Below are 13484 nucleotides of genomic sequence, written 5' to 3' on the forward strand. Positions count from 1 at the left end.
TAGGAACATATGGCGCATGGCGCCGTACTACGGAGAAACATAGGCCATGTCCTATCTTTTTCCGGGGTATGGAGTGGTATGGTGTCGCACGTGTGCGGCACCGTAACGCTCCCGTTGGGCGCCGTGCGCCCATTGCCATCTATGGGGGACGTATATCGGCTGTATAAACGTCGGCCGTATATATACGCCCCCCATACGGCAGTGTGAATGTAGCCTTTGTAAGGCAGCCCTTCTAACACAAAAAGTAAGATATTTTCAACAGACACTATTATATAGCCAAAAGGAATCATAGAGAGATACAAGACTACGCATGCAAAACAACACAATGTAGGCCTTAATCACAAGGAACTAAACTGCAACCCAATAATGCACTTTGCTTCCAAACAACATAATATGTGACCTGTTATAACATTTTTAAATAAACATTCCTTCCCAGATTTGAAATTTTTGCAAAATGAACTACTAGGTTAAAAGAAAAAAAAATAATAACTAAAGAAACAAACAATAAATAGTTCACTGAAATGAGCCAGACCCTGGAGTCATAAAAAGAAGACAGTAATGTAACATTATACCTGCACATCTCAGAAGAAAAGAAAAAAAGATGGTTTAAACAATGCAGAAAAAAATGTGCGGCATTTATCAAATTTACTCACTTTTGCTCTTTGATCCACTGATTAACATTTGCAGCCACAAATTCACTTTCCTTATGGAGGCGACTGTTGTCAGTTTGTGTTGCTTCTAGAGCCTGGCGCAGGATTTCCAGCTGTGGATGTAGACACATCAAAGACTATGATGGACTCCCTAGAACAAGGGCTATCTGGAATACTAATAATAGCCTGTAATACTTGTAAAGAATCAAGTCATTTTTCTCCACTCCTTCAAATAATCATGGTTTCCTTGTACATGCTATTAATTGATTCAATATGCGAGATGGAATGTCTGAACCTTTCCCACGCTTTACATTTACCAGTTTACTATAATATGCATTACTCTACCTCCAGAGGTTGTTTAATTCAAATCAGGCTGATATTATTAAAAGGAAAATATGAAACGAGCCGCTATGACTTGTAATGTTTAAGCCCCGGCTCTAGGTTAATGTGTGTATCATGATTCCCATGAAGAAGCCATTTGCGATGAAGGTGCACAGCGTCTTCAAAACGATTGCAAAATCAGCGGAGAATGATTAAGGGTCATCTTTAAAACAATGTGCATGTCCTTTGATAAGTTATAGGAGAGATGATTACAAGTGAATCTATACAACATGTATTACTTTTGATCAGTATGTGCTCACGTGCTCTATACTGTTCATGTGTGTTGTGGATGCAATTCACAGCTATGTATCCGTGATGAGGGAAACAACCCAAAAAGAACCTGTCACCAGACCTGGCAGCTGAGTAGATTGTATATAGTGTCTATATAGCACATCTGCTGGCAGCATGTTATAGAGCAGGAGGGGCTGAGCAGGTTGTACATAGTGTCCTATCTGCAGGCAGCATGTTATAGAGCGGTACTTTCTGTTGGCAATATGCAAATACAATACCATTTTGGCGCAGTTCTATGGAGTAAACTAAACCAACTAATAGTTGGTGCAAAGTATGACTAGATAGTGTTATCTGCAGACAATATGTTACTGAGCACTAGGAGCTGAGCAACTATGAATATTGTACATTGTGTCCTATCTGCAGGCAGCATGTTATAGAGCAAGAGGAGGTGGGCAGATTGATATATAGTATTATGGGAAAAAATCTGTATAATGTTTACACTTACATTTCTGCTCTTTCTTTACTGATATATCACAGGGCTATTGGAGTTTGAAGCTAAATATTATGTGAAAATATTAACCCGTATACAAAGAGGGTAGCCGATGAGCCCTCTTCATCCACTCCCAGCACCTCTGCGCCATACATGTACGGCATGGAGCTAGAAGGTGTTCAACAAGAAAAACTGAAATATCACGTGGTCATAAGTATTTAGATCCTTTACTGTGACACCCACATGCTGCCCATTTCCTTCTGATCCTCCTTGAGGTGGTTCTCCTTTTTCATTGGAGTCCAGTTGTGTTTGATTAAACTGATTGGACTTGATTAGAAATGCACACACCTGTCTATATAAGACCTCACACCTCACAGTGCATGTCAGAGCACATGAGAATCATGAGGTCTAAGGTACTGCCCAAGGAGCTCAGATGTAGAATTGTGTCAAGGCACAGGTCTGGCCAATGTTACAAAAGAATTTATGCAGCAAGGTTTCACAAGGAGCACAATGGCCTCCATCGTCCTTAAAATGAATGGAGCATCTCTGGAGAGACATGAAAATGGTTTCCATCAACATTCACCATCCAACATGAGGGAACTGGAGATGATCTGCAAGTAAGAGGCAGAGGATCCCAAAATCCAGGTGTGAGGAACTTTTTGCATTTATTCCCGAGAACAATCCTGGCTGCACTAGCTCCAAAGCTGCTTCTACTCAACACTGAGCAAAGGAACTGAATTCTTATGCCCATGTGATATTTCAGTTTTATTGTTTAATAAATTAGCAAAAATATCTACATTTCAATTTTTTTCTGTCAAGATGAGCATTAATGAGCAAAACAAGAACTTTTTTGATCCTACCAATTTGCTGCAATGAAACAGAGTGAAAAATTTAAGGGGGTCTGAATACTTTCCATACCCACTGTATTCTAAGTAATTTGGATAAAGTTATTTATGAAGCTTCATGTCTTCCTTAGCCATAATAACAATATATTACCCTAACAAGGGGCAGTCTACTTCTATATGTATGATATGTATGATGATGCTTTATACTGTATGTTGATGAGTAATTAAGAACACGTCCCATTAGAAGGTCATGTATTCTATATTTGTCTATTTGGAGATGTGGCTTATTCCCACTTATACCGTGGATTACTATACTACACATCTACAATATTACACAGAGAAAGTGAGCGTGTTCTCCTGGCCTTACTTGTCTGTGTCACCCCCTGCATGACTGATGACATCATACATATTCACAAGGTACATCAAAGAAATTGTCGTCTAGGAAAAATGATGGTCTCCGTCCCCTGCAGATACATTTGTATGGGGGATTTTTAGGTAGTGTCTGAGCAAAAAGAGGATCTATCACATAGTTGTAGGGTAAAAATTCAAGTTTTACAACCCTGTGTGTAGGAAATGAGTTTGGAGTAGGAAGGCGATATCCTTTATTATCCTGCTCCTGTCCTATCAGATGAAAGGGGACAACCCAATAATCCATTCGTTTCCATGGACAGTGTGGAGAACCTGCCGGTGGAGGGAATAAGGAATTCATACTTAAAATGATTAGTCATTCGGAGGGTTTGACAAGCCGTTGATGGATCTTCAAAGGATTGAGGAACGGGATTATTGGATCATAATTTATTGATAAAACCCATGTTGTAACCAGGGTTGTCCCTTCCAGGCAAAGGCTTTTCAATGAAGATATCAATCTCCCCTTTAAAATTTCCGCGCTCACGTATTATCTCATTTAGTGAGTATGTTGAAAAGCAAAATTAGAATCTGGCTATCTGAAGGGACTTGGTGATGAATACTCTAACTCCATAGTTGACTTTCTCGTTGACATACAATTACCACATGCAAAGCGAATGGCTGGACCCTAAATTGCTTTTGTACACACATACATCCTATTATGAGGTTTCATTAGTTTATAGCCAAGTAAAATGACTTAATACCTTCATCAGATTGCAAATTTATCAAAGTTCAATATGTTTTGAAATCATTTTCCTGCTGTAAAATTAGTTTTTTTCGCCATACTGCTCAATAAATCGCTAAAAGCACCTTTAAAAAAAATGCGATAAGAAAATTCATTACGCAGTTTTCAAGGAAATTGGATCAATATTCTCTGTGTTTTGACGCACTAAATTAATACACAGGGATTTTTTCCCCCTGGTCTATGATTTAGAAGTTGAAGGTATTTTGTTTTCTAGTGACTTCATGGGAGTCAAGAAACACATATACATTAAAGGAAATCTGCTATCAAAATCACACATGATAAACAAAAGGCACTTACTCATAGATCCAGGGGCCATATTTGTTATCCATGGCCTCCTTCCTTCTAAAATCAACTTTTACAATTATGCTAATGAGCCAGAAGGGAGTGTTAACAGAGTCACTCCATCCTATAGATTCATCGGCTTTTACACTGTGCAAGGGTTCTGGGGGAGCAGGGGGAGAGGGAGATAGTGTAACAGCCTAGGAAGCTACAGCACTCTGGCTGAAGCCTTCTGGCTTGTTAGTATAATAATAAAAGAATTTTGAAAGAAGGAGACCATGGATAACAAATATAAGATTACCACAGTCACGATGCCTGTATCTATGAGTAAGTGTCCCTGGTTTATCATGATGGATTTTCTTTAACTATGCAGCAGTGTGATGGAAAGCTGACACTTCCTAAAAACCCAAATCTTTGGCTGTTGTACGGTGCATTTATGTAAGCCATATGGTCGGGGGGGGGGAGGAGAAAGCCATGTCCATGTTTGTGTTCCTCTGCTTTAAGAAAACCTACCATAATGAATCTACTACCAGAAGTGGATGTGATGGTAAATCCCTCCTGCTGCCTCTGCCCTAATCTATCATTTAATAATCCTGGAATCTAACCTAACTTGTTAAAAACTTTATTTTAGTCCCCGAGTTACATACAAAATAGGTTACGAAGTTTGTTCTTAAGTTGAATTTGTATGTACGTCAGAACTCTATATTTTATAATTGTAGATCCAGACGAAATTTTATTTTGCCCCAGTGACAGTTGGAGTTTAACTTTTTTTGCTGTAATGGGACCAAGGATTATCAATAAAGCTTCATTACAGACGCCTTACAGCTGATCATTGCAATCTGGGACTATAGTAAAGCATTCAGAGAGCTACACGGGAGGTCACAGGGGGTAGAGGGGTCCATCTGTAACTAGGGGTTGTCTGTAAATCGGGTGTCCTTAAGTAGGGGACCGCCTGTAATATGTAAATTAACTGCAGAGGCTTCTGGAGTGTGGAGCAGCCTTAGCTCCCAGTGCCCGGCCAGGCTAGTACACACCCCAGTAGCCTCTGCAGCTAATTTACATATTACTAAAATACAGTTTTTAACAAGTTATGTTAGGTTCCAGGATTACTAAATTACAGATTGGGGCGGAGGCAGACACAAGGAATCTACCATCACATCTACTTCTGATGGTAGATTCCTCATGGTAAGTTTCCTTTAAAGTTTGAGCCCCGGTATGGAGCACCAGTCCACATCACTTACCTCATTGGAGAGGATTGTATTACATAAATAATATTCTTCTATTTGAAATAAATAGCCTGGTTCCATTAAACCCTTATTAATAGCTAAGCCTTTTCTTTGAACTTACCTCCCTCTGTGCAGTAATGTATTTCGTTTCTGAGGTTTTCAGTTCATTTTGCAGGTTTGCCACCTATGAGACAAAAGAGATCAATTAGCACAGAAGGCGCGCTAGTATTACAAATATACACACACTTTAAGACACACATTGTGACATTCACATGAAGGGACCAGGACACACAAACTACAATGATCTGTACCCCACTGAGACATAAAGAGCTTCCGCTACTGAAAACAAAGAAGAGGCATGAGAATAATTCATATTTGCAGAATGCAGAACAAACTAATATGGCAACCGAGCAAAATATATCAACTGTAATGAGATGAAAGTAACGTAAAAAAATTATATAATAATTTGAAAAAAAGTTTTAATTTTTTTATTGTAGCACATTATATAATACACAATGGGGCAGATTTACTTACCCAGTCCTGTCGCAATCCCCACTGTGCGTTGTCCGACGAGGATTCGGGTCTGCCGCGATTCACTAAGGTTGTGCGTCCAATTTCCTGCATTCATCGCTTCACCGCTGAGGTCCGCCGGAGTTCACCTTCTTCTTCTTGGTGTATGTGAGCGCTTGATTCCGTTTTTAAATTCAGCGGTTTGTCCGAAACAGTCAGGTTGTCCGACAACACGCCCCCCCCCCGAGTTCTGTCGCATGCAAGATGGCGCCGATTCGCCACAATCTGATCGCGTGCGCCATAAACACGGAACAATTAGGAGCAAAAAGGAAATATTCGGGAAACCCGACAGAATCACGGTCCGCAGACCCTTAGTAAATGTGCCCCAATATGTTAAGGCTAGCATGTGAACATAAATTCAGGAGTGTGCTATTAGCAGGAGGCATGTTATAGAGCAATTGGAGCAGAATGTTATGAAGTAGATTGCACATTGGAGCAGATTTACTTACCCGGTCCATTCGCAATCCAGCGGCGCTTTCTGTGTGGAGGATTCGGGTCTTCCGGCGATTCACTAAGGCAGTTCCTCCGACGACCGCCAGGTGTCGCTGCTGCGCTGAAGTTCATCGGAGTTTCCTGGACTTCACCAAGCCGGGCCGAGTGCAGGTAAGCGCGTGTCCAGCAACACTTTTTTTTTAAAAAATGCGGCGGTTTCCCCGTTTCCGTCGAGTTTTCGTTCGGCCACGCCCCCCGATTTCCGTTGCGTGCACACCGGCGCCGATGCGCCACAATCCGATCGCGTGCGCCAAAAACCCCAGGCAACTCAGGGAAAATCGGCGCAAAACGGAAAAATTCGGGTAACCTGCCGTAAAAACGCGATTCGGCCCCTTAGTAAATGACCCCCATAGTGTCCTATCTGCAGGCAGCATATTAAAGAGAAGGATAAGCTGAGAAGATTGTAAATAGTGTCCTATCTGCAGACAGAAGGTAATAGAGAAGGAGATGCTGAGCAGATTTTACATGGCGTGCTCTCAGCAGGCAGCATATTGTAGAGCAGGAAGAGCTCAGTACATTGTACACAGTGTCCTATCTGCAGGCAGCATATTGTAGAGCAGGAAGAACAGAGCACATTGTACACAGTGTTCTATCTGCAGGCAGCATGTTGTAGAGCTGGTAGAACTGAGCACACATTGATGTATAGATTTGTAGAAAAATATACATTATTGGCCAGATTTAATATTAGTGAGGCTAGGGGTACTATGTGCAGTCTGCCTCATGACTGTGCAGCGGGCGACACATTAATGAAGCCTGGATCTCTGCATAGTGCAATACTGGAGCAAAAACACTATAAATACATGTGTAACCAGTTTGCGCATGTATTTATATGGAGTCTATGCCAGAACTCTGGCGCAGACTGCTTAGTAAATCTGAGCCTATATCTATTTTATTTCATTGAATTCCAGCACTTTTTATCATTTGTAGTCCAGTAGGTGGTCTTATCAGTGATACATGTGTAATTCATGCAGAGAGTATATAAGCAGTCCCCCAAGTTGTTTTTAAGTTGAGTTTGTATGGTAGTCCGAACTGGTATACTTTATAATTGTAACAACAGACAATTTTTTTTGTCCCAGTGACAATTGGACTTTCAAAGTTTTGTGCTTTCATGGGAACAAGGATTATCAATAAATCTTCCTTAAAGCTGATCATTGTAGCCTGGGAGTAAACTAAAGCATCCAGAGACTTCACCAGAGGTCACAGGAGGCAGAGGGGACCGTCTGTAACTAGGGCCTGCCTGTAGGTCAGGTGTCCATAAGTGGGGGCCCACCTGTACATAACTGTCAACAAGTATGCAAAGAGGGATTAAAATATATGAAATAACATGGATACACTGAATGGTAATCTATGGTTAGGGTCCACAGCAGCAGAACACAGATAAACTGAAATAGAACCCGTCACTGTCATCAAGCAAACAAATGATGAAGATGAGAAATACACTCTCTACATTTTCCGGTGGGTGCACCTTCGGACCACTCACCTAGTGTTAGAGTCTACTTATCATATTTGGTAAAGAAAAAGTAATTGATTGCTGTTAACTAAACAGAAACTGTGCCAAAATCAGTAAGGGAACACCTATAAAAGAGTTGGAGTTGGGGGAGTGGAGAAAGGCCTTCTTAATAGGATTGTCCAGATATTACAACTGAAGACCTCTCGCCCATCAATATCTGATCGACCCTACATGGATCAGCTGTGTGGAAGCTTCTGGTCTCTTGAGAGAGCACAAAACCCCCTGCTTCCGACTTCAGCTTTCCATTTATGGTGGACATAGCAGCTGGTCAGTGTAGGGATCAAGGGGCCTGGACAAGCTTTTTATATCGACCTATGTGATGCATTATCCGTAGTAATATACATTTTGTAGCAACTAACCGAATTTATCAACCCAACATCATTGAGACCTACACAAAAGGGTATATTTATCAGGGCCTCTGCGTCACGTCAGTGGCGTAAAGGCTCTGAAATAATCGGAAATGCTAGCTTATTGCTAACACTTGTGATTATTCCCCCCAACCTGCCACCTTTACAACCATTCGGAAGTGAAGGGGCGTGAAGGGAGGTCGTGACCGGCGCGGTGCGTTACCATCCCCGTGCCTGCGCCGGCGACTTTTCACTCGGAAAATTCCCCGGCTGCGTTTATCTGTATTTATTTTTATTTGTAAGCCAGGCAGTACCTGGTGGGAATGTGAACGCTGCGCAAGACCAGGCCAGATTCATGAAGAGGATTCAGCCTCTTGATGGATTGCGCTGCGCAAGAGCATGAAATATCCCCCAAAGTGTCTATGCAAGGGATACACAGAAACTATCAACATGGGACAGCCTTACACTAGATCTAGACATAGACTGATTAACCCTCTTATTCACAATCACGGAATTTCTCAAACCCAAACAACCCAAAGCGCTTCAAAAACATTATGCTACAAGTCCCGAGAAGGGCTAATTTATATTTTACTTTCCATCCATATTTTATTTGCCTACATTTAGAAATCAGAACCAAGTGCAGAGTGTAAATCTACGGAACACAAAGAGATCCATCATTCATTCCCAGTAAACCCACCGTGCAGGATTTGCCACTCAAAAGCCCCTTTTCTTCCCATAAGAGCAAAATTGTATAATTACTGATTTACCAAAATCTGGCCAAATTACACATGTGGCAGCATCTTTCCGCTCTGTCTCTGAACAGCTCAGCTTTACGTCTTGCTGTTTATAAGCCATAGAAAATGGCGTGTGTCATTACGGCCTCATTACTGTTGGCTGGAAGTACATTATAGCTTATATAAATATTATGTGTAGGCTGCAATTTCGGTAATCAGTTGCTTGTGATTGACAGAAATCCACACTGTCATTTACACGGCTCTGTATGAGCCGCACTGGAGCGGGCTTCTAAGCTCTAATAAGTATATGCTATCCGCAAATACTCCGGCAATCCCGAGATCTTTATAAATGTGCAGAGAGTAGAATAGGGGAAGGATTTTTCATCTACCTAATAATCAGCTCTTTCATCTCTTGGCATCTGGTGGAGGAGACTAAACTTGTGCTCTGCTGTACGCCTAGAACATAAAATATTTACTAACTCAAGTTTTTTCAGATTTTATTTCGCACAGAGAATTTGTAGAGGAAAAACACTTTAATATTACATCAAGGCGTTTCCAACTTACCGTCTTCTTCTACACTACTTGGATAAAATATGTTATTGGGCGTCAATTAGTCATGGCAGCCATCACAGTGTCCATAAAGGGTTGACACCCCAGTTTCGGAGTGACCTACAGCTCGGCAATCTTCTGCTTTGTTACATATTCCTTCTTACTGACATTGTCTATCCCTAAATTCAGCTCTAAAACTCTGGTTATCAACCAGGTAGATCAGGCTGAACAGTTCCACAGATTCTACTTATGTGGGAAGGTGTTCGAAATTGGGTTGCAACATATGTAACACGGTCACATAAGATAAAAGGAGGATTTCAAGGCGGGATGTTATATAGCATGATTTTTTTTTGGGGGGGGGGATTTCAAAGTATTGCTTCAGCGTGGATTAAATGGAATCAAAATGGACCCAATAAACCAATAACAGAATGTTATGAAAAAGAAAAAACACCTCCCACGTTTCTTTTATGGTCCAGTGTGGTGTCATCATCCAGAAATTAAATTTCAAGGTGAAATTTAAAATGGTATAAAGTCAAGGGGTAAAGAGTTTAAGTCAAGCTCTCCTTGTCTCACAACATGCCCTCTGCTTTGTTTGACATAATTCACCCAAGATATTCACTACTTTCTGGGAAAGGAGAGCTTGACTTCAGTATTCTCATTTTCTGTGATTTTTAAAAAAAATTTACATCTCACTTCAAAGTAGGTTTTCAAGCAAGGGAGGGGGTGTCGAGAGATTTCAAAGTATGGCTTCAGCATGGATTAAATGGAATCAAAATGGACCCAATAAATCAATAACAGAATGTTATGAAAAAGCTAAACACCTCCCATTTTTCTTTTATGGTCCAGTGTGGTGTCATTATCCAGAAATTCAATTTCAAAGTGAAATTTAAAATGGTATAAAGTGGGTTAAAGAGTTTAAGTCCAGCTCTCCCTGTCTCCCAACATGCCCTCTGCTTTGATTGACATAATTAACCAGAGATATTCACTACATTCTGGGAAAGGAGAGCTTGACTTCAGTATTCTAATCCTCTGTAATTTATTTAAAAAAAATGTACATCTCACATCAAAGTAGGTTTTCAGGATGATGCCACCAAGCTAGGGCAAGAAAGGGACATGCTCTTGTAGGTGTTAAACTGCTTCACAACATTCTTTGATGCTTCATTAGGTCAATGTTTGCTAACAGGTTCCCTTTAACATGAACCAGGTGGGGAATTACTATATTTCTTCAAACTCTTCACATTTATGTAATTTCACACATTGATTGTTCCTAAGAAGGTTATCTTATTGGTGAGAATAAGGGCCTCTATCAGATTGTGGCACTGGTTGTCTATGAGTGACAGACTCCATTTACATTTAGCTTTAGAGGACATCATGTTATCCTAATGACAGATCAAAGATTTCTGGGCCCCAACATAGACTAGTGTAAGAACATTAGTATTAAGGCCCACACCTTTACTGTACATCATTCATAATATAGATATTAGAGAGAGTCTGCCGCCCCCACCAAACATGATAATCGCACTGGCAACATGTTGTATGGAAATGCAATGTGATTTGTAACCTTTCTTATTTCTCTCTATTTTGCCATTTCCAAAAATCTTATCTATATGCTAATAAGGTAGTTGGTGTACTTGGGTGTTTCCTCAGCACACAGAACACCAATATTCCAGGCTAAATCTCTTCCCTCTTCTACTGTCGCCACATAATTCCCACAAGACAAATTGGCTGCCAAATAAACTCTGCCTTGCTTCACTTTTGGAGTTGGAAGCTCTGCCTTTATCTACAAGGGTTCTAAGTGGGAGCCTTGGGTTGTTGCATCCCTCGTCCTTTTTAGGGGTCTGGTATACTCGGTGCTGCCATGGACTTTCTTTTTTATACATAGAAAAGCACCAAGCCAGTCGTACACAAAGCTGCAGACTATAGAACAGTGGTGGCAAACCTATGGCACGGGTGCCAGAGGTGGCACTCTGAGCCCCTTCTGTAGGCACCCGGCACAGAATTTACCAGATAGGACTCAAGGCCTCCTCCTTCAGTCCAAGACAGCCCAGGGTGCGCCACGCTCAGTGCTATTTTAAAGTGACACCTACTTGGCTGCCAGGACTACAGGCAGAGCGAGAAAGGTGTGGGCAGAAATGGATTATCTTTGGAGCTCCTGCATTGGGTCCCCTGATTCTTCCTGTTCAGGGGAGCCTGGAGGGAAGCTACAATCCAAATGTCTCCTGCTTTTTATTGTATTGGTGTCCTCAGGACGTCAAAACGATTGAAACTTGTGATGCAGCAGAGATCAATAGCTTACTGCTCAAATTGTCATGTTGGCACTTTGCGACATAAAAGTGGGTTTTGGTTGAAGTTTGGGCACTCTGTATCTAAAAGGTTTACCATCACTGCTACGGAAGATATAGTAGCAGTTATTGTATACCGTTTCTAGAATACAGAAGGAAATCAGCTCAATCCTCATTGTCCTTTGAAGTCCTACTTAGCACAGCTTGCTTGGTAATTTCATATCCAGGGTTTCCCTAAGCTGCTATAAACCATGTCTATGCTCACTCACTCTTCAGGTCGCCCACTAACAACTACGTACTGATTGAATATCCGTGTATTGGATGCAAGAATTTGCCTGTGTTCTACACGTCTTGTCAGTGTATCTTCCGACTAAGTACTAGACACGCAGCTGGCAATGAAAATAAATGGAAAACCATGCAGCGTCTGAAAGAAATAAATAATACCGTAATACAAAATGTAAAGAAATTTGTGATGGCTGTTCCCGATGAGAGGCGATAGTTGTTCTCGATGAAAGGTTATTGAACATACTGAATGTCTTGTAGTTGTTGTGTGACATGAGACTAATCAGTTGTAGGAGAAATCTCTGTATCAGGGTTTGGAAAGAAAAGGAATAGTTCACAAATGAAGTAACCAAAAAATCTGAAGCATGAAGCATTTACATGACCGTATTAGGCTGAGATTAATGTAGTGCTTCTTCCACGTGGAGACTCATAAAACTGATAAAGAATCATCCCAAAGGTCGGTGACTTAACTGGAAGAGATTCGCTGGTAAAGTAGTAGATGGTGTATGGGAAAAGCAGGAGATGCTTGTTTTCCATGATTAAAAAATAGGTCCTTGAATCTCAATTGCAAATTTCTAATTGGTCAGGTCATATTACTCAGAAAGTTCCTGTAAAAGATGGAATATGTCCCTACTTTATGAAAAATGCTGAATGTTGTAATTTTGACAAATTAGATATCAATACAGACAGACCCCAACTTAAGAGCACCCTAATTACATACAATTCCTAGTTACAAACAGACCACTCTGTCCACTATGACCAATGGATGCTCTCTGGATGCTGAACTTTAGCCCCAGGATGCAATGGTTAACATAAGAGTTATCAAAGGGGTCTGCATTGATGTTTTATAGTTAATTCTTGTTCCCAAAATAATGAAAATCCTGTTGTCACAGGAATGAAAAAATACTTTGGAGTTACACTTACAAAATATACCTGTTCCGACTTACCGTATATACTCGTGTATAAGCCGAGGTACCTTATTTTACCACAAAACAGTGAAAACTTATTGACTCGAGTATAAGTCTATGGTGGGAAATGCATCCGATACTCTTTAATAAAATGTCCAGTAGTCACCCCTCATTAATAAAATGTCAAAAGCAGACCACCTCCATTATTAAAACGTCTATAGCAGCCCCCTAATTAATAAAATATCAATAACAGAGCTCCCCCATTAATAAAATGTCCGTCACAAGGCGGCGTATTATATTTTTTGCATCTGCCTAAATTGCTTGGAACCCAAAGACTTGCTAAAGAGGGAAGAGGACGCCGTAGGAAAGTGAGTACTACGTTCATTTTTATTTATATACTTGAGTATAAACCATGTGGGGCTTTTTCAGCACAAAAATTGTGCTGAAAAACTAGGCTTATTCTCGAGTATATATACGGTACATACAAATTCAACAAACTTACAGAATTAGGGAACTGCCTGTACAAATTTGCATTCTCCCTTCTCCTATGCAGGAGCG

General features: G+C 40.8%; 1 protein-coding gene across 5 annotated transcripts in view; it reads right to left on the reverse strand.

Annotated features, from left to right (window-relative positions):
- The window catches only part of LOC140132652 (uncharacterized), a 255989-nt gene that overhangs the window by 77557 nt on the left and 164948 nt on the right, over positions 1-13484 (reverse strand). For all 5 annotated transcript variants that reach the window (XM_072151669.1, XM_072151667.1, XM_072151668.1 and 2 more), the window contains 2 exons: positions 5374-5436; positions 654-763 (listed from right to left, as the gene is read on the reverse strand). In XM_072151669.1, the coding sequence (XP_072007770.1) occupies positions 654-763; positions 5374-5436 (173 nt within the window). The remainder of the gene's footprint in view (positions 1-653; positions 764-5373; positions 5437-13484) is intronic.

This window comes from Engystomops pustulosus, chromosome 5 (assembly GCF_040894005.1).
Source record: "Engystomops pustulosus chromosome 5, aEngPut4.maternal, whole genome shotgun sequence".
NCBI classification, from domain to species: Eukaryota; Metazoa; Chordata; class Amphibia; order Anura; family Leptodactylidae; genus Engystomops; species Engystomops pustulosus.